Genomic DNA, 22,781 nt, shown 5'->3' on the forward strand with positions numbered 1-22,781 from the left:
TACACCATAAGTATTCCATATTAATATGGAGTCCATACCACACATGGAAACTATGTTGTTGCTCATTAAATATCCTTGCAAGACTTGAAAATTCTCAAAACCAGCTGCCACATGCTTGTAGGAAAAGAATCCTAGCCAAATAGGAAGTCCACAAGTCAAAAGGAAGTAAATAACAAAATTCATACAACCTCTGTTGACCAGTATTGTGATGTCTTCCCGAACTCCGATTGACCTGAAAGTTTAACCCAAAGTAGGACAACATGTCAAGATACTCCACGTAAACTTTCAGCCCGATCCAACTATCGAATTAAGACTTATGATTGTTTCCATGAAACTAGAGAATTGCATATTTTACATCAGAATCCAAATCTGATTGTTTTTTTATTGCCTGGATTGTATCAGTGTATATGAGTTTGGTTGTGCTAATAGGATAATGATTGTGTATTCAATTAGCCTTACCAATAAAATTTAATGAAAAAAAAAATGATTTGAGCACGTCTTGAAGGTATAAAAGTAATAGAATGTTATATGATAAATTATAAATAATATAAATGGACATAAAATAAGTAGAATGAATCAATCAAGGAAATTTCTCAATATTAATATGGACTGAAGTACAATGTATCATAAATGACATAAATGCTAGGTAAGTAAAAAGGCGACATGAATTAAATATGTTATGAATTAAATAACAATGTGAATTAGACATACTTACACGATAAGTTATGATATGTATTAAGGGTGGTTGAGAGAGTGAAAGATCATATGATTTATATGTGTTGAGGAAATAAATTGTGGGTTAAATTCCATGAGTTGTGAAATAATATTATTAATATAAATTGATTACATTCATAAAGTGGAAATAGTTATGAAATAACATCGATGTGAATAGAGACATTGTATGAAAGTGTTTGAAGGAGACCAGTTAATTTTAAAGTTGCAAGGACTAAATCGTATAGTGATAAGTTAAACTAGAATATGAGTGAAACAATTATCACGATACAAGGATGATATTGTGATGAATACAATGATGGGAAGAAAATTTATCGGGGAATAATGAAAATTATAAGATGTTGGAAATTGATATAAGATCAATGTTCTTAAAGAAAAATCTATGACATTGGTTTTAATCATATAATTTTAAACGTTAGTAATTGAAAGGATGCAAATATTTAATATAATTTATTTTGTAATTTTGTGCACGTCTCATGTAAATTCCTTTAATGACATCCATTTCGTAGGGTCACTAAGCTACCAAGTACTATACAAAAAGAATATTTGTATTTTTTAAACAAGAAAAACTTATAAATAGTTAATATGGATGTAATTTTTAGTAAGAGTTGGAATGAATTGTGTATATTTATAAAACTGTTGAAAGGTTGGTTGGACTTTCCTTTTATATATATATATATATATATATATATATATATAGAAAACTTGTCATGAATGGGGATGAAAACTCCTAGAAATTAGTGTAAAACCTTGGACAAGTAAAAAGAATAAATATGTCCGTGATGACAACCTACCGGGTGTTTTGCCCATGGCTTCTGGGGGTATTCATGTTGGGCACATGCCTGTTCGAGTAGCTCTAGAAGCATGTGTACAAGCTCATCATGAGAGACGTGATCTTGCTCGTGAGGGTAATGAAATTATCCGTGAAGCTAGCAAATGGAGCCCTGAACTAGCTGCTGCTTGTAAAGTATGGAAGGAGATTAAATTTGAATTCCAAGCAATGGATACGTTGTAATCCACTAATTAATGTTCATTCTCGTAATTGAATTGTAATTAAATTAAACTCAACCCAATCTTTTACTAAAAAGATTGAGCCAAATACAAATACCTTATTGTATGTATTTGTATATATTTTTAATTGATATATATACTTAGCTAAATATACAAGATCTTAAATACAAAATATAAGACTCAAAGAACTCAAACCTTTCTACTATTATCTTAGATCCGTAATTAATCCTAAGGATGTGTATTCTTTTATATCTCGCAGTTTCGGGTCATGGGTGGGGCCAAATATCACAACTTCTTCTACTCATCCTGTATATTGTCCTTTCCGTTCTATGTTGGAATAGAAAGTTATTAATAGACGAGATTTTACGAAAAAGGTTCTTACTAATATTCCTAGTAGAAAAGAAATCTTTCTTTTCTCGATGCGAATTTGGCACAACATGATATATATATATGCTTATTTTGAGAGGAAATGAAATATTCAAATGATTTTTCATCGAATGACTATACATCTATTTATTTTGATGTAAATAGCGGCAAGAAAGCTCTATGAAAAAATATTGGTTCCATTCGATGTTATCCAATGTGGAGTTAGAATAGTAGGCTAAGTAAATCAATGGATAATCTTGGTCCTCTTGAAAATACTAGTGTAAGTGAAGACTCGATTCTAAAAAAAACACCTATAATTGGAGTCATAGTAACAGTAGTAATGTTGATCATTTAGTTGGTGTTAGGGACATTCAAAATTTAAACGTGGATGACACTTTTTTAGTTTTAGGTAGGGATAATAAAAAAGATGGTTATTCCATAAATTTTGATATTGAAAATCAAGTTTTTGGGATTGACAATAATCATTATTTTTTTAGTGAAGTAGAAAAAGAATTTTCTAGTTATTGGAATTCTAGTTATTGGAATAAAGGATCTAGGAGTGACGATTCCCCCTATGATTATTCTATGTATGATTATAGTTGGAATAATTATATCAATAGTTGCATTGACATTTATCTTCGTTCTCAAATCGGGATTGCTAGTTTTATTTTAAGTGGTAGTGAAAATTACAGCGAAAGTTACATTTCTACTTACATTTTGGGTGAAAGTAGAAATAGTAGTGGAAACAGGAATTCCAGGCTAAGAACTAGAGTGCGTAGGGCTTTGAACCCAAATACATTACCCACAATGAAAGTAAACATGTTAGTAACAGAACCTTCTTCAAAAAGGTCTAAGGGGTAAGCTACATAAGCAATATATTGATTTTCTTCTCCAACAACGGGCTCGATGTCGTAGCATCGTCCCTTATAATGATCAAGACTGGTAAGCCCGACAGTCCACACAGTTGTCCATGTACCAGTAGATGATTCAACAACTATTACGGCCCCTGCTTCCTCAGGCGGAACTCTAGGTTGAGGAGTTACTCGGAATGCTGCCAAGATATTAGTATCTTTGGTTTCATAGTCAGGAGTATAATAAGTCAATTTATAATCTTTAACACCAGCCTTGAATCCAACACCTGCTTTAGTCTCTGTTTGTGGTGACATAAGCCCCTCCCTACAACTCATGAATTAAGAATTCTCACAGCAATAAGGTCTACTCGATAAGAATTAGGAGTTAATGAAACCTTTCACATGAATCTTTCATAAAATTATCAACCAATACAATATTATCAACTAATCAGAATTTCATTATTAGACCATGGTATTTGATTCACCAAATATATCATTATTTTATACTCTTTAATATGTATGGCGCAACCCAATCCTTGTTTTTCAGGTTTCTAATCCTTAACTTTTTTGAATCAAAATATCTAAATAATAAGAAATCTCTTTTTGAAAGTAATATATGTTGTATATTAAATCCTAGATATGAAAACATGCGGAACTCGTCTATGAATAAAAAAAAAGAAAATTATAAAAAAATAAGAATAGCTAGGTGTAAACCGATATGCTAATATGCTAAAATAAGAAATTAAAGGCCTATGGGATAGAAATAATGAATCGTAAATAGAATTCAGGTTCGAATTTTATAGATAATATGGAGAGTATTGTCTATAATGATAGACAAATGAAAGGCCTTCTGAAGCCTTTTTTTTATTCATTTACTTGATATTTTGAAAATAAGTTAGTTGAACTTATCACTCATTGAAATTGAAAATAAGTAAACAATTGAATTGGATTCATTGGAGGGTACCAACAAGATGAGTGCTAACTCCCATTTCTTATCGAATTAATTAATGAACTTGCTATCGAACATTAATTTTGAACTCGAAAAGTTTCAAAAAAAAAAGTTGACATATTTTTTATTTTTATTTATTATTATGAGAATCAATCCTACTACTTCTGGTCCTGGAGTTTTCGCGCTTGAAAAAAAGAACCTGGGACATCGCTCAAATCATTGGCCCAGTGCTAGATGTAGTTTTTCCCCCGGGCAAGATGCCTAATATTTACAACACTCTAGTAGTTAAGGGTCGAGATACTGTCAGTCAACAAATTAATGTCACTTGTGAAGTACAATTATTAGGAAATAATCGAGTTCGAGCTGTAGCTATGAGTGCTACAGATGGTCTAATGAGAGAAATGGAAGTGATTGACACGGGAGCTCCCCTAAGTGTTCGAGTCGGCGGAGTGACTCTAGGACGTATTTTCAACGTGCTTGGAGAACCTGTGGATGATTTAGGTCCTGTAGATAGTTGGACAACATCCCCTATTAATGTATCTGCGCCTGCTTTTATACAGTTAGATATAAAATTATCTATTTTTGAAACATGAATTAAAGTCGTAGATCTTTTAGCCCCTTATCGTCGTTTAGGAAAAATCGGACTATTTGGGGGCACTGGAGTAGGTGAAACAGTACTAATTATGGAATTAATCAACAACATTGCGAAAGGTCAAGGGGGTGTATCCGTATTTGGCGGAGTAGGTGAACGTACTCGTGAAGGAAACAATCTTTACATGGAAATGAAAGAATCCAGAGTAATTAATGAAGAAAATATTGCATAATCTAAAGTGGCTCCAGTTTATAGTCAGATGAACGAACCACAGGGAGCTCGTATGAGAGTTGGTTTGACTGCCCTAACTGTGGCAGAATATTTCCAAGATATTAATGAATAAGATGTACTTATATTTATCGATAATATCTTTCGTTCCGTCCAAGTAGGATCCAAAGTATCCGCCTTATTGGGTAGAATGCCCTCTGTTGTGGGTTATCAACCCACCCTTAGTACCGAAGTGGGTTCTTTACAAAAAAGAATTACTTCTACCAAAGAAGGGTCCATAACTTCTATTCAACAGTTTATGTACCTGCGGACGATTTAACCGACCCTGCTCCTGCCACGACATTTGCACATTTAGATGCTACTATTATACTATCAAGAGGATTAGCTGCTAAAAGGTATCTATCCAGTAGTTGGCCCTTTAGATTCAATATCAACTATGCTCCAACCTCAGATCGTTGGCGAGGAACATTATGAAACTGCGCAAAGAGTTAAGCAAACTTTACAACGTTACAAAGAACTTCAAGACATTATAGTTATCCTTGGGTTGGATGAATTATCCGAAGAGGATCGCTTAACTGTAGCAAGAGCATGAAAAATTGAGTGTTTCTTATCACAACCCTTTTTCATAGCCGAAGTATTTACCGGTTCCCCGGGAAAATATATTGGTCTAGCATAAATAATCAAAGGGTTTAAAATGATCCTTTTACAGAGAATTAGATAGTCTTCCTAAACAGGCCTTTTATTTAGTAGGTAACATTAATGAAGCTACTGCGAAGGCTACGGACTTAGAAATGGAGAACAACTTGAAGAAATGATATTAAGTCTTTGTGTCTTAACCCCAAATCGAATTGTTTGGGATTCAGAAGTGAAAGAAATCATTTTATCTACTAATAATGGGCAAATTGGTGGATTACCTAATCACGTGCTTATTGCCATAGCCGTTGATAGAACCACAAGAAGGTGAGACGAGAGGTGTGAGCGTGTGAGGATATTTAGAGTGTTTGAGCGAAAATAGGGACGTGAGGATATTGTTTTTCAGTCCACTAACAAATGTTTGTTGGTACAATCATGTTAGATCAAAACAACACACCAGCCCCTCCCGAGACAGAGCTTAAGTTTCAAATGCAAGTCATGACGCAAATGATGAAGACGATGACTTTTGTGATAGGGAACGTGTGTGAAAGACTTGATAGGGTGGAGAAACATGGTAATAAAGCTGATACAAGCACCCAAGATATGAGGAAGGTTGGGGCTGAACCGAAAGCAAACAACGGTAGTAAGGCCGAAAGTCCAAGATGGGCTGATTATGAGGATTTTGAGGAGGATGTGGATGATACTAGTGATGGTGGTTTTGAGGATGAGGCCATAGACTATCGAGAATGTTTTTGATACGGTTCAGCCTTGTTTTGGCGTAAAAGTTTCTACCGTTTAGTTTTACGCAATTGATCATAACTTTAAATCCAACCGTTGGATCAACCTGAAACTTTACCAGAAGATTCCAAAGGTATTTTTCTATGTTGGGATAAAGTTTCAGGTGAATCCATGTTTGGGAAGGACTTGCGATATAGGTCAGAACAGGCTATACGAATTATATTATTTACTTCCTTTTGACTTGTGGACTTCCTATTTGGTCAGGATCCTTTTCCTACAAGGATGTGGGATCTTGTTATGAGAATTTTCTAGTTCCACAAGGATCCTTAATGAGCTGCAATATAATCTCCAAGTGTGGCAATGATTCATTAATGTTTCAGAATCCTTTTCTTATAAGGATTCCTTATTCATCCTAATTACACAAGGAAAGATGGGTTGGTCGTATTTAATGACAAATCAATTATTTTTATTATTTTCTTTCATGTTTGGGCTTAATTAGAACTTTATTTTGAGCTAGGATCTAAGGCTTGTTTGGATCAGATTATGTGATGCGAATCTCGTGATCACGTGATCACGCAACCCACAATCAAGATTGAGATCTGATCCCGGAAAGCCGAAATAGGTCTGATAGGAGTGTGACATAATGGAAACCTGCCCCAAGGCACCAACATTATTGGATTGAGTAGAATGACGCCACGAAGCCAGTTAATCTTCGATAAGTGAGATTCAGTTCGTTCAATAACTGCAGAATGTAAGAATCACTCTCACACGTTAAAACTGAAAAATTCAGAAGTAATTATCATCAAAGCTGCCACAATTTTGGTTTACATGAGTTTAAATAGTTCTTTAAAAATTAACCCTAATGGACCCCTTATGTGGACTTATATGAGGTCCACTCAAAACTGACCCAAAACTCTAAACTGAAAAGCCCATAACTTAATCCAAACAAGCCTCGGATCCTAACTGAAAACAAAGTATTAAGTAAGCCCAAACAAGCCTTGGGCTGTAGCTAACAAAATAAACTAATAAAAATAACTAATTTATCATTAAATATCACCAGCCCTTCTTTGGTCATTAAAGATCCTTATAAGAAAAGGATTCTGAAACATTAATGAATCCCTGCCACACTTGGAGATTATATTGAAGCTCATTAAAGATCCTTGTGGAACTAGAAAATTCCCATAACCAGCTGCCACATACTTGTAGGAAAAGAATCCTAACCAAATAAGAAGTCCACAAGTCAAATGGAAGTAAATAACAAAATTGGTACAGCCTCTATTGACCAGTATTGTGGTGCCTTCCCAAACTCCGATTGACCTGAAATCTTAATCCATAGTAGGACAACATCTCTGGAGAGTCCACATAAAATTTTAGCCCGATCTAACGGTCGGATTAAGAATTATAATTGTTGCCGTAAACCTGGACTGTTGCGCTTTTTACGCCAAAATCCGAATCTGACCTTACTTGGGTCGTATTACAAGGCTGAACCGTATCATTATGGGCCTTTTCAGTTTAGGGTTTTTGGATATGTTTTGTATGTGCGTCAGTTCAACCCACAAGTGTAGATCATTAGGATTACTTTTAAGAACTATTTAAACTCATGTAACCAAAATTTCGGCAGCTTAGATGATATTACTTCTAAATTTTTTAGTTTTAACATGTGAGAGTGATTCTTGCATTCTTCAATTCTTGAACGAACTGAATCTGACCTATCAAAGATTAACTGGCTTCGTGGCATCATTCCACTCATTCTAATAGTGTTGGTGCCTTGGAACATGTTTCTATTGTGTCACACTCCTATCAGACCTATTTCTGCTTTCCAGGATCAGATCTCAATCTTGATTGCGGGTAGCGTGACCACGTGATCACGAGGTTCGCATAAGTTTTCGTCAGCCTAGAAACCGAAGGGATTTTGGGAATAGAACTAGGGGCTAATTTGGTCGAAGGGGAAATTTTTGTAGTGTTGGGGGACATGCTGATTTAGATGGTGATTTGGATGCTATCAAACTGAAAATACCTTCTTTTCAAGGTAAAAACGATCCTGAGACGAATTTGAAGTGGGAGAAAAAGGTGGATTGGATTTTTTATTGCCATAACTATTTAGAGGTGAAGAAAGTAAAATTAGTAGTCATCGAATTCACGGATTACGCACTGATTTAGTGGGATCAGAATGGGATTAGTAGAATGAGGAGTGGAGAGAGGCTGGTAGCGTCGTGGGAGGAAATGAAAGTGTTGATGAGAAGGTGATTAGTGCCTAACCACTATTATAGAGATTTGTATCGAAATTGCAGGGTTTGAATCAGGGTTCTAGGTCCGTGGATATTTCAAGAAGATGAAGATCGCAATGATTCAGGCTAATGCGATTGAGGATAGGGAAGCTACTATGACTAGATTTCTAAATGGACTTAATAGGGACATTGTGAATGTTGTAGAATTACAACATTGTGTGGAATTGGAGGACAGGGTCCATATGACAACGAAGGTGGAGAGGCAAATAAAGAGAAGGGGCAACACACGTTTTCATATTTGTCCATATTTTCTCTATCTTTGTCATGGATAATGCTGGTTAGATGATTCCTACCTAATGAAAACAAAATAAATTAGTAGAAAATTAGAGAGTTAGAAACTGGAAGAAGAGGGAGAAAGTTATTAATTTTTAAAAGAAGAAAGGAAAAAACCTATTCATTGCAAGGGGATTTTGAAATCTAGTCAAACACTTGTGATAAGAGTTTTTTTTCTAATCAAATGCATTTTTCCTTGTGATTTATGGAGGAATGAAAACCCTTAAAATAGGAAATGTTAAGGTTTGTGAAATTAGTAAAGAGAAATGTTACAAGGTGAAATTGTGGGTTAGATGACACAATAATGGAACCAATTGAAGAAATTAAAAATCAAAATAAGAGAAAAACAAGACATTGGGTGATGTGAACCTTGTGAATATAAAGATCTAGAAATTCACAATCAAATTGACTCTTCATGAGAAAGCTCTAGGCTTATGATTGAGATTGACATAACAATAACCTATACTAAGGGACAAAGACTATAAAAATCGAACCTCCACCCATTTCCTATGAAGAGACATGAACGAGTAGTATGAAAGATGTCATGAAGCTTGGATGATTCTTTGATAAGTTAAAGTAGTTTAATGATGAACTAAAATATGAGAATCCTCTCACAAACACATAATAAGGTTAATTTGAAATTAAAGTCTGTAAAAAAAAATTAAATACAAGCTAAATAACCTCATTTATAATAGTTGAAAATGTTCTAAAAAAGACTGGAAAAATAATAAATGAGCTCTAAATAAAATAGAAAAAAAATCTAAATCAACTAAAAAACTAATATAAATCTCGCACAATAGCTTTTGGATCTTATCACAGGGGCTTCCTAATGTCCAATCACTATGAAAATTTAACTATATATAAAATAATGTTGACTTTTAGGTCACATATTCATATTCTCATATATTTTAATGATAACAATTAAATAAAAAATAAATAATGCTTGGTTGAGAATTAATTTAAACATGTTTATTCGAAAAACATATCTACAAGCAAAATGAAAAGAAGTTGAAAATGGGAGCAAAGTGAAGACTTAGAATTAAATGTTTATTTTTAGTGCTTATATAAATCTTTATATGTTATCTTGATAACATAATTAAAATGAACTCAAATACTTCACTACATATGTATTTAAAAGGATTGATAAAACAATTCTTAGAATTTACTAGAATTAAAACCATAAAAATTGGTATTCTGTATGAACCAGTCAACTGTTTGGTGATATAAAAGAACCAATTTAGTGCTTGTTCATTAAGGAAGAACACTTGAAAATTTGAAGTAACTGGTTATCAATTTTCTTGATCAACCACCATTTTATTTCTCAGAAAAACAAAAACGACTATATATATATATATATAAAACCAACTAAACTTTTCCCACAAAGTTTTCCAAAGGTAATAAGCATATTGCTCTCTCCTGTCTCCTCCTTTTCTTTTCCTCCTACATGATCAGATTTGGTTTTTCTTGCATCCGATTATGTTGTAACTTTGTTTTTCTACTAAATTAGGTTTGTTTTTTTTTTTTTTCCGACTTGTTCATTGGTTAAGTTTCAGGTCCTGTTTCATTTTTTACACCCTTTATGTTCTTGGTTTTTTTGTGTGTTATTCCATGCAAGGGTCTTGAAGCTCTTCGATTATAGCAAAGGAAGGTCTGAGTTCTTCTAGTACGACAATGAAAGTTCATGATGTTTTGAGGGGAAACAGGGGTAAGATAGTTGCAGACTTGGATGTTTCCTCGGCAAAGAAGGTTGTTGAAGCGAAGAGGGGAGAGATGGTCAATATAGGTGCAGACCCTGCATCTTCGGATACTCGTATCAGCAGACAAAATAAAGATAATTATGGTGTTATAGCGGATGCTTAGGTCAGGATGAACTCTAAGCCAAGGGCTGCTGAGAGTCCGATGGATAGTTCAAATTTTGAGAAGTTCAAAAATGTAAAATCTGGCCATAATTTAAAGATTAAAGATGCAGGAAATGTTGCATAGCCATGACTCTAACATGTCTCAGTTTTCTAAAGTAACTGCTTTTCAAGAACGACTGGATTCATCTCCTATTGCTGATTCTCAGCCTTCTTAAGCAAAAAACCAGGTTTATCTTGGTGTATCTGAGCGGAAAAAGGAGCTAGGTATGGTGAGAGTTCATAGGGTCAAGGACGACTTGGGTTTAGAGTCTATTGCTGGAGAAGATGAGTCTTGTCTTCTACTAGTTTCTACGTCAGAGCAGCTGCAATCATTGAATGTAAGCAGTGTTGGTGGTGTGGGCTCATCCCTAAAGAAAATCAAGGATGGCGTGCCATAGAAGGAATGCCTTTTCTGACTTGAAAGAGACAGCTCCGTTGGGTCCTATTCAACCACTTCGTACCTCTTCCAAGTATGATAAAATTGTTGCAACTTCTACAGCAAGCTCCTTGAACTCGGTTGGACAGCAGACCTTTTCACCACAACATAACTCTGGCCCCAATTTAAATTTCTTACCAGCTTTAAAAGGTTTTTATAATGTGGGCGGAAAGGTTAGAAACTTAGAATGCCCTCTGATACAACCAGAAACCTTCATTTCCCTCCCTCCCTTCGTAGATGGTCGTGTGACTGTTGGTGTAGTTTATAAATATATAAAAAAAGAAAAGGTGTTTATTTCATATTTAGAAAGAAACACTTCCTCCTAATGTTTATAATTATGGATTTCTATTGTGTAGTAAATTAAATCATGATGGATGAACTTTCCTATTTGGCTTTCTAGTGTTATTATATGGATATTTATAATATCAAAAGAAGGTATTTGGAACTTGAAACTTAATATATCAGTGAGATTAATTCATCATTGAATTAATTTTTATAATTAATTTTGATATTTGTAACTGTTGAGATAAAACTGAATAACAACTATTCAATTTAATTTAAAGTATATTGTTTGATCAACGGTCATACTGTTTCATCAACAATCATCATGTTTCATCGTTATATTTCAAGTCTATAAAAACATGTTACTACACAGAAAATTACATACAAAAAAATATATATTATTTTCTTGGTCTTATCTTCTCATTTTTTTTAGGTTTAGAGGGCTTAGTTATATCCTGGAGGTGTTGTCTCTGTGTGGGATAAATAAACACCTTAAATATAGTGTTTTCACGCCTCTAAGCCAACTCCATATTTGTTTCCATCCTAACTATATCTAACAATTTTAAGGTGTTTATTTTGATGGAGACTGATTAGTACTTAAAAGTGCATTTTTATCAAGGTTTTATATCATTATTTTGCACTTAAAGTATCAATAACTCCTTAACTAGAGCATGTTTTATAATAACATGTCTAATAATATAAGATACCTTTAATTTATGGTAAATGTTCATCTTAAATGCAGACCTATCACATAAATCAGAGGATTGATTGATGAGTTTAAGTACTGAAATTGAGAAGACAAAGAAAGGGCTAAGTTTAAAACAGAGATGTTGGCTCAATCGAAACTGGAACACTATTCGGTTATTGGATCATAACTGGAGCTGTAGAACTTGGATTTAGGTCTACTTTATATGTATGGAAAGCTAAGACATAGGCCTAAAACTTTCATGAAGAGTCCAAGATTTAAAAGTGTCATTTTTGAGTTCAAATGGTAGCAACAACAGAGAAGTCGGAATCTGTCCTGCAGCCCAGACATTGTTCAGTGTTCAGCCCTTATCTCAAGTTCTAGAAGTCCAAATGCATCGATTCTTATTTTTTTGGAAAGCTGAGACAATTTCCCAGAACTTTCATGAAGACTATCTGTTCAAATTCTGATGTTAGCAATGACGTTTTCTGCAGACAAAAAGATAAAGAGTGTTACCAAGTCAAGAGGTGGCCACTCACTCAACAATTAATTATCAAATCAATAGTTCCAAATTTTGGCCTATAAAAGAAGGCATTTGTCATGCATTTAGGCATCTTGGTTTTGAGATCAAGATTATGTTCTTGCTCTCTCTCTCTTTATATTTTTGTAATGCTTAAGTTTTGCTTTCATTAATCTCTTGTTTATGCTTTTTATTTCCTTTCCTTTACTTAGTTAACTTATGTCTTATTTATGTTCTTATCTTGTTTATTTATGTTTCTCTCTTTAATTATGTTTAGTTAAGTTTATTATGTCAAGGTGAAAAGGTTACATTAATGGTGTAAGAATAAGTATAGTATAAACTCAACATGGACTTTAATGTTTGATACTAACATGTTTTGTATTTGTTATCTTGTTCACTCTTAATACTTTGCTTGTTAAATGGATAATCTAGATTTATGTTGTATAACCCTTGGTACAACAAATACTTGGCACTTTCATAACCCAACCGTATGGTATAACCAACACCTGTACTATGAAAGGAACTTGATTTGTTGTTAACATAAGTTATAATCATGAATACCTGACAACATTTACAAGTATTAGCATTATTCGAATAAGATAACTAATGTGTGGTTTCCAGTTGAGTAATAAAAAGAGTTTATACTATACTTGTTTGAAATACCATTAGTGGATCCTCTAACATTGACAATTATTTTATCCTTGTTTAATCCTTATATCAATATCACATCTCAAAGCTCTCTTCAACTCATTTTCTGTTATTATCTATTTCTTTATTTGTAGTTTATACAGTTAACTTCCTTGTGGTTCGACCCCGGTCTTGCCGGGTTATTTATTACTTCGACACTCCTACACTTGGGAGAAGACATCAACTCTTTGGTCGTGTCAAGTTTTTGACGCCGTTACCGGGGAGGTAAATTCTTGTATAAATTATAATATTTATTTTATTTTCACTTTTCACTTTTCTTGTATCTAACTTTTGTTTCTTTTGTTTCCTTTCCTTTTGTTTTGTTTTCTTCTTTCTTTTATTCTTTTCCTACACGTGCATGAGAGTTTGATCACGTACATTAAGTGGTAGACTTTGTAGGGTATCCTCATCATTTTCAGAAAATATGGCCGAAGAAGATAACCAGTCGCTTCATAATGAGAATAATCGAGTTAGAACACTTAGAGACCATATGAATCCCACAAGAACAAGTGCACCATCATGTATAGTTTTCCCTCCTTATGCATCTCATTTTAATTTTAAGCCAGGCATTATTCAACTTTTACCTTCTTTCCATGGCTTAGATTTAGAAAATCCATACTTGCATTTAAGGGAATTTGAGGAGGTCTGTAACACCTATAATGACTTATATTGTAGCATGAACACCATCAGATTAAAGCTTTTTCCTTTTCATTAAAAGATAAAGCTAAAACATGGCTACAAAATTTGAGACCAGGATCCATTCGTGCTTGGGATGAAATGCAACAACAATTTGTAAAGAAGTTTTTCCCTTCTCATAGAACAAACTATTTCAAAAGATAAATCACCACTTTCACTCAAAAACCAGGAGAAACATTTTACCAATGTTGGGATAGGTATCGAGACTTGTATAACACTTGTCCTCATCATGGTTTTGAAACATGGAGATTGGTTTCACATTTTTATGAAGGGTTAGCACCTAAAGATAGACAAATGGTGGAATTGATGTGCAATGGAACTTTTGAAGATAAAGACCCTAATGAAGAAGCAATGGAGTCCCTAGACTTGCTAGCTGAAAAATGCTCAAAATTGTGACACTATAGGCACTTATGAGGCACCAAGTAAAACTCAACCTCATACATCTAGTTGAGGAATGTACAACCTTAGGGAAGATCATGACCTCCAAGCCAAGTTTACATCTTTAGCTAGAAAAGTTGCGGCAATAGAATTGAAAAAGAGTGGTCAATTAAAATCTGTTCAAGATATTGTGTGTCAAATATGTGAAACCAATGAACATTTAATAAATGATTGTCCAACTTTGCCTTCTTTTAGGGAATGCCTCCATGAACAAGCCCGTGCTTTAAACAATTTCCAAAGGCCCAATCATAACCCATACTTGCAAACATACCTCTTGTGTATCATAAAAAAAAATCAAGGTTTTCACTCTAATAAGCTCACTACGCCTTTTACCTCACAATTTGCTTTCTTTTGGTTCTTTAGGAACTGAAACCAACAATTTAAAGTCAATAGTCTTCGTAGTGCACTCCATTTATAATTTTCAGACTCAAGAATCAATAAATATACTTAAATTCCTTTCAGATGTTTCAAGGACTCATGATCCGAATGGATTACGAACTCTTTTGGCCACAAGTAATGCTGCCATGTCTCAAGTGCTCTTACCAATGCATAGAGTTCTTTGTCGTAAGTGGGATAGTTCAAGGTCGCTCCACTTAACTTCTCACTGAAATACGTAATAGGTCTCCAATCCTGCATCAAAACAGCACCTATTCCCATTTCAAATGCTTTTGTAAAGTCAGATAAAGCCAAAACATGTGCAGAACATAATTTCTCTTTCAAAAGAACGAAAGCTAATTCTTGTTCCTCCCCCCATTTAAACCCAACTGACTTTTTAACAACTTCATTCAAGGATGCAGCTATTGTACTGAAATCTTCCACAAAGCGCCTGTAAAAACTAGCTAACCCATGAAAACTCCTTACCTCACTTGTCGATCAAACTCCTTGGACGCCCCAGAAGTAAGTGACTAGCATGCATTAGGACGACATCACACATAACCTCATCAGAATACTTCCCAACAGCAAACACAATCAATACTTGGTTAGTAACCTTCACTTCACCATATTCATTCAGTCATTGCAATCTATAAAGTCTAGGATGCTTAATACAACTCAGATTCAATTTCTTCACAAATGTGTCACTAGCTACATTAGCACAACTACCTCCATTGATTATCATGCTACTACCATGTTTTGGATATGATATCGAGTGTGAAATATGTTTTCCCGTTGCTGATCTACATCATCTTCTTTGATTTGCATGTTCAGAGCACGTCTTATAACCAAAGCCTCCCCCTCAACAAGATATCCAATCTCCTCATCACTACAATCCACCAAACGTGACATCTCTTCACTTTCAGATTTTTCACTTTAAGATTCAACCTCCCCGTTGTCTGTAGTAAGCATAACTCTTCGGTTTGGACACTGCGATGCAATGTGCCCCTTCCCTAAACACTTCAAACATTTAATATCCCTTCGGTTTGTCTGTAGTAGGTTGAGATTCAAATTTACCTTTCCTATCCGTATGAGCATCCTTTTTGGCTTTAGGTGGTTCAGCCTTTGCATAAGGCTTTGGTTGGACAACCCCTTCTTTCTTCAGATTCGGCCTTCATGTTGAGGAAGATGAAGCCCAATTGGTCTGAAAACATGTATTGCCCTTTCTCTTTATTTGCCTCTCCACCTTTGTTGCCATATGGACCATGTCCTTCAATTCTACACAATGTTGTAATTGTAGAACATTTGCAAAGTCCCTATTCAGCCCATTCGAAATCTAGCCATAGTAGCTTCCCTATCCTCAATCACATTAGCCCGAATCATTGTGATCTCCATCTCCTTGAAATACTCATCCATGGACCTAGAACCCTGATTCAAACCCTAGAATTTCATATACAAATCTCTATAATAGTGGTTAGGCACAAAGCGCATTCTAATCAACACTTTCATCTCCTCCCACGACGCTATCGGCCTCTCTCCACTCCTTCTCCTACTAATCACATTCTGATCCCACCAAATCAGTGCATAATCTGTGAACTCCATGACTACCAATTTTACCTTCTTCGACTCGAATAGTTATGACAATCACAAATTCAATCCACCTTTTTCTTTCACTCCAAATAAGCATCGGGATCGTTTTTACCTTGAAAAGAAGGTATTTTTAGTTGTATAGCATCCAAATCACCATCTAAATTATCATGTCCCCCAACACTATGAAAATTTCCCCATTGGTCGAATTGGCCCCTAGTTCTATTCCCAAAATCCCTTCGGTTTCTAGGCTGTTGAAAACCTTCCAGATGGCCTATGGTCTCATCCTCAAAACCACCATCACCAAATATCATCAACTTCCTCCTCAAAATCCTCATAATCTGCCCATCTTGGCTTTTCGGCCCTACTTCCACTGTTTGCTTTCGGTTCAGCCCCAACCTTCCTCACGTCTTGGTCGCTTGTACCAGCCTCGTTGCCACGTCTCTCCACCCTATCAAGTCTATCACACACGGTCCCCATCACAAAATTCATCCTCTTCATAATCTTAAGTTCTCCCTCGGCAGTTTAAAAGGAAAGTTTCTTTCAAGTATTTTAATTTTTAGGTTGATCATCCTCAGTTTCAATAGACATTGTCGAGGCTTGGAAGGAGGAAGGCATTTGGTACACCAATATTTATCTTGTGTAAGACGTTGAAGCGTGTTAAGGGTGTTTTGAAAGACTTTAATGAGTTCTTCTCTAAGATTCTGAAGAGGGTTTTGATGGCAAGGAAGGCCATAGAAGATGTTTAATGTCTAATGCATCAAATTACTAGGTGGCGATTCCCGTTCCTGCTTTTCACAAATAAAAGACAAGAATTCCTTGTCTCCCTATATTTCTTGATTGCCACATACATGATGAAGTGGAATATTGCCGCGACGCCGCACACGTGCGACAGAATGGCTACTCCACTGGGGACCTTGTGGACTAAGTATTGTTTTTGTCTGAATTTTTTTTTGGTTTTGGGTGTATTGTTAATATGCATTTCCTTTTGTTATTTTCTTATATGCTTTGAATTTTGTACATATTTGTTCATGCATTGTATATAATTACCTCATGCATCACGCTTTAATTTTTGGGAAGTACACATAAGCTTATAAGTTAGGTGGGGGATTAGCGATCTGCCATATGACTATTGGTCAGGGTTTAGATGCGTGAAACACTCAACTCATATCTAAGTGCCTGCTTGGTAATGGTAGGCATACGTGCCTTAACTATTTCTTGCAACGCTCCCACACTGTCTTTACGAAGACCGTCACTGGGCAGATATAAGACCAATTTGAGACCAGGTAGAAAGTCTATCCGTCATGTAATGGCCTAGAACCTATCCTTAGAGTATGAGCTACCTAATGTGCATGTATATACATTTGCATTCATACACATACATCCATTCATTATAAATAACATACATACATCCATTATGTTGAAATATAGGTCCCTTAAAAATCTACAACACCCGACTTCGAACGAGAAACATGGAAGATGAAGAGCGCGCTCACCGTGACGCTTATTTTCAAGAAGAGTTGGAGTCTCTGAAGACAAGCGTGGTTCGCCTCACTAGCTTACTCGAGCAAACACTGAGAAATACCTTTGGTGAAGGTCCTTCTAACCAACCGGTCACCTTTAATCAGACTCCGACAACAACTCAGCTCGAAGAAAGAATGAGTGAACATGGTCAAAAGCCTCAACATAATCCAGCATTTGTGCAGTCAGCGACACCTGCACCAGCCCCAACAGTCATGGATGCATTTGCCAACGAGTCCCATAAGGCCAAGTCATCTGATAACATTGATCAAGATAAGATGGAGGCGCTAGAAGCCAGAATCAGAGTTATGATCCAATACGGGTAGCAGAGATATGTCTGGTCCTAAATGTGGTTGTCCCGAAGAAGTTTTGTGTTCCTGAGTTTATCAAATATAGTGGAACACAATGCCCCCTGACTCATCTCAAGTCCTACTGCAATAAAATGGCAAAATTAGTACATGATGAAAAACTACTGATGCACTTTTTTCAGGATAGCTTAAGTGGTGCATGAGATTGGACAACACAAAAATCCAAAGATGGAAAGATCTGGTGGATGCTTTTCTCAAGCAGTACAAGTATAACATGGACATTGCTCCCGATAGAACCATCTTGTCCAATCTAGAGAAAAAAGACAAAGAAAGCATAAGGAAATACGCTCAAAGATGGTGGGAATCAGCTGCTTAAGTACATCCTCCACTTCTGGACAAAGAAATGGTCACTTTATTTGCCGACACACTCAAAGCGCCATATTACGAGCATGTGATGGGTAGTTCAGCCCAGCAATTCACGGACGCTATGGTAGTGTGTGAACGCATAGAGCAAGGCATCTAGAATGGTAGAATTTATGCACCCACCAAGAAAAGAGGCTTCGAAAGGAAAGAGGTCAACCATGTTGAAAATGGCTACAGGGGTAGGAAAAACTCATCCCAAAACTACCACACTCCATCCTAAATTGCCAACATCAAAAAACCTAAGCCCCAAAACTTTCAAGCTAAAAACCAAATTGGAAATTACCAAAAGGTCCAAGAACAACTACCTCCATTACTGCTACCCCTGAATGAGATGTACCAAAAGCTAATAGCTTTGGGCATGTAGCTCCCGAACCTCTGACGCCTTTGCAGCCACCTTACCCTAGCTTGTACAAACAAGAGCTCACTTGCGAATACCATGCTGGTGTTGCCGAACATAGCATGCATACTTGCAATGCCTTCAAGAGAAAGCTTTTGCAATTAATCAAGGCAGGGTGGATAGCATTTAAAGATAGTTCTAATGTGAACACGAACCCTCTACCTAATCATGCTTGAAATGGTAGATCAGAAATGCACTAGTGATAGAATGTCCGGAAAATCCGAAAGCACCGATGGTCCAAATAGGGCGCGAAAAAGGCAGCATAAATTTTGAAGTACTCGAATTTCAACCACAGTTTTTTTGTCCTCATCAAGAGCTGTTGTTGGGAGGCTAGCCTAATAAAAGATTTATCAAAATACGAGGATGAAGCCTACCTTATTATTGTCTTTTGTTTGATCATGTCTGTTTTAACTTGTTTCAGTCTTTTTGGTATTTTGGCTCATAACGCCACAAGAATTTCTTTGTCAAATGAGCCCTTTTTGTTAAAAAAATCATGTGTTTTCTTGTGTTCATGATATGCCTCTATTTTTGTGATTGTTTCATACCTACACAAGCATGCTCTTTACTCACGAAACCATTGCACCAAGAATTCTTCGTTGTGTTTCCAAAACCATGCATGATCTCACATGTTCACAAGGATTTTTGGGAATTCAAAGTTTTAGTACAAGACAGAAATCATAGTGGTGTTTGTCCAAACAAACAAGTTCTGAAAATTCAAGTAATCCCTTAGAAAGGTAATCAAACATCTAGAAAACCTAAAGGACAACCCAAAACTTCAAAGCTGAGCTTCACTGAGAAACCATTTTACATATTCTCATGAAGGCAAGGCTTACTGATCCTAAGTGCATATATTTGAAAAGAGGAAGGGTTATATTTGATAATCTGTTCACAAGGCTAAAATATATCCTTTGCAATTCCCTTTTGAGTCCAATGTTTTTTTTTTAGAAAAATAACCTTGGCTAGGATGACACCCCAGGAGGCAACTGCGAGAGATATACAAAAATCCTCAATAATTAGAAGTGCCCAAACAACACTGGAGGGCATGAAAGAAAATTCTCAATGGTCAAAGGTGCCCAAACAAAGTAGGGGGGCATGAATAAAAAAATCCAAAGTGTCCAAAAGATTTGAGTTTTCCAAAATAACTGATATGATGATGCTCAACCAAGTGAAGAAAGAAAAAAAACAAACGAAAAGCCCAAGCCCGACACTAGGGGGCACGATAAACCATTTTGGAAATAAATTCAAATAACAAAAGGTCAGGAAACAAGCACTAGTGATCCTTAGTCTTGAAATCCTTTAAACACCTTTTGGGCCTACCAATTCCCATGTTACGTGCCTAATCAAGCCCTTTTTTATCAAGGACAAGCAATCGAGATCGGTAGGCAATGCTTTCCCATGTGAAACAAGCTTTATTATTCATGCAAATAAAATGAATGCTTTGAAGGCTGGTTCTTTGAAACCCTAGAATTGCTTCTTGAACCATTTTTTACCACCAAAAACATCACTGTGCATTTTCACCAAAAGCAAAACAAAGATTATTTCATCACTTATGAAAACCTGTCCATAGGAATCACTTGAATTTCTTCAGAATGAGTTTGCTTTAAACCGATGTCAAAATGATTTCTGTGTTTGGAATAGCTTTGAAATTCCAAAAATAAAAAAATAAACCTGCAAGAAAACAACTCGTAAAAAACCAAATCTTCCTTCACATAGCCTCATTCCTAAAGAAAACCCAAATTGAACACTTGGGGGCATGATCAAGCTGGGGGTCAATAAAAAAAAACATATGGTAGGACTGGCTCCATGATTCCCTTTCTAAGAAAAATGTCGGGTAGAATTGGCAACCCTTTAGGTAAAGGTTGGAGAACGAGGAAGTATGATGATATCAAGCCCTTCCAAGAGGCCAAGGTTATTATATGACTCGAGTAAGTAGAGTGAAAGGGCCATCAAAGATAGCTACCAAGACTCAAACTTTTGAGAAAAGGAAGACTCCATGAAGAAAAGGGGGACCTATATTTCTCAAGTAAAGTATACATGCATATTGATCATAATGCATTGCTTTTATCATTGACGGATCAGTGTTTCACCATCACTTCTTAGGTAGTGCGTTCTCTAACCCTACCTCCCTTCAGTGCGTCTGTGAGCCCTCATCCCTTAGGTAGTGTGTTTTCTAACCCTACCTCCCTTCAGTGCGCCTTTGAGCCCTCATCCCTTAGGTAGTGTGTTTTCTATCCTTATTATCCTTTCAGTGCGCCTTTAAGCTCTCACCTCTTTTCGAGTGCGCCTTTTAGCTCTCACTTCTCGGGTAGTGCATTTTCTGACCCTACTTTCAAGTGCACCTTTAACCCTCATGTCTCGGGTAGTGGATTTTCTAACCCTACCTACTTTCAAGTGCACCTTTAACCCTCATCTCTCGTGTAGTGGGTTTTCTAACCCTACCTACTTTCAAGTGCGATTGAGCCCTTATCTTTCAAGTAGTGCGTTTCCTAACCTTACCTCTATTCAAATGCGCCTTTGAGCCCTTGTATCCCTTTGAGTCCTATCTTGTCGTCTCTTAAAAACTCTTCAAACTTTTCTACCTGGGTAGGTCACCCATTACAATGAGACCATCATTTTTTCTAGGTAGGTCATTCATTACAATGAGACCATTCTCCATGTTTTTTTACCTGGGTAGGTCACCCATTACAATGAGACCATCATTTTTTCTAGGTAGGTCACTCATTACAATGAGACCATTCTCCATATTGTTTTTACCTGGGTAGGTCACCCATTACAATGAGACCATTCTTCCATCAGGTAGGTTACCCATTACAATTAGACCACTCATATTTTTTTTTATCTGGGTAGGTCACCCATTACAATGAGATTATTTTCCATATTTTTTCCACCAGGGCAGGTCACACATCTTGCTTTTTTTTTCCTTGGGCAGGTCATCCATGACAATTCGACTATTTCAAAAATCTTTGAATTTCACCAGAAAAACCTTTATGTTTTTCCGCTGTGTGCACTTTCTAGCCCTCACTTCAAATACTTTCAAAACAATTCATCATATCTTGATATGGTGAGTCTGTTATATCTCATTCTTTTTTTTTCTTTACAAAGCTTACTATCTAAAATCTCTTACGAAACATTCTATCGTAAGCATTGTAAAGAGGAGGGCAACTGTCATAACCCATTTTTGGGTTATTACCCAAATTCATTTTATCTTTCAAAAAAAAAAAATATTCGGACTCAAAATAAAAAATCCAAAAAAACAATAACTGTGAGAAGAGGATGCTGGAGCGCCCAGAAAATAGCTAGAAATTGGTTGAGGAGGTTAAAAAAAACAAAGATTGAAATTTGACGATATATTTTTGACAGATAAAGAGCTCTGTTGACAAAGAAAATTCATTTTGAAGAAGAAAGGTCAAAAAACAAATATTTATAGACTCAATTAAATTTTATTGGAGGTTTAATTGAATTTATGGAGGGTTTCATTGCAAGAAAAATTAATTTTTTAAGTCAATTTGGATATAGTATTAGGATACCAAGAAAACAACAAACGTTAGTTTATATAGGTCGTGCTATTAAGTCTAGGTACCCAAACCCCGTGTATGATCAGTTTGCGGTAATATTGAACCTCCAATAAAAGCCTCATGCAAACGATATCAAAATAAGACCAAATTTTATACTTGTTGCGATATCACCCTAAATAGACATAATATGGATTTTCAATTGATTCTGAGGTGATTTGCTTATGGTTCACTAAGAATAGTGTTTCGGTAGCAGAATTGAACCTCGAATTAAAACCTCAAGCACACGAGATCAAAATAAGCCCAATTTGACATACAATGCGATCTCACGCCGAATAAACATAATATGAAGTTTCAA

At 35.7% G+C, this 22,781-nt stretch overlaps 1 protein-coding gene and 1 pseudogene across 1 annotated transcript; one reads left to right on the top strand and one right to left on the bottom strand.

Moving 5' to 3' along the window:
* Positions 1–2,819: 2,819 nt before the first annotated feature.
* Positions 2,820–3,296, bottom strand: LOC127904879 (ribulose bisphosphate carboxylase large chain-like). Its single transcript, XM_052449912.1, has one exon. It carries the CDS (start codon positions 3,294–3,296, stop codon positions 2,820–2,822), a length of 477 nt encoding a protein of 158 aa, XP_052305872.1.
* Positions 3,297–4,051: 755 nt separating this feature from the next.
* LOC127904880 (ATP synthase subunit beta, chloroplastic-like) lies at positions 4,052–5,544 on the top strand (annotated as a pseudogene).
* The last annotated feature ends 17,237 nt before the right edge of the window (positions 5,545–22,781 follow it).

The sequence above is a fragment of the Populus trichocarpa genome, unplaced genomic scaffold (genome assembly GCF_000002775.5).
Source record: "Populus trichocarpa isolate Nisqually-1 unplaced genomic scaffold, P.trichocarpa_v4.1 scaffold_1549, whole genome shotgun sequence".
Classification (NCBI taxonomy): Eukaryota; Viridiplantae; Streptophyta; class Magnoliopsida; order Malpighiales; family Salicaceae; genus Populus; species Populus trichocarpa.

What these genes read in the sequence shown, in the direction of transcription:
- LOC127904879 (XM_052449912.1), bottom strand. Translation starts at nt 3,296, where the DNA reads ATGAGTTGTAGGGAGGGGCTTATGTCACCACAAACAGAGACTAAAGCA.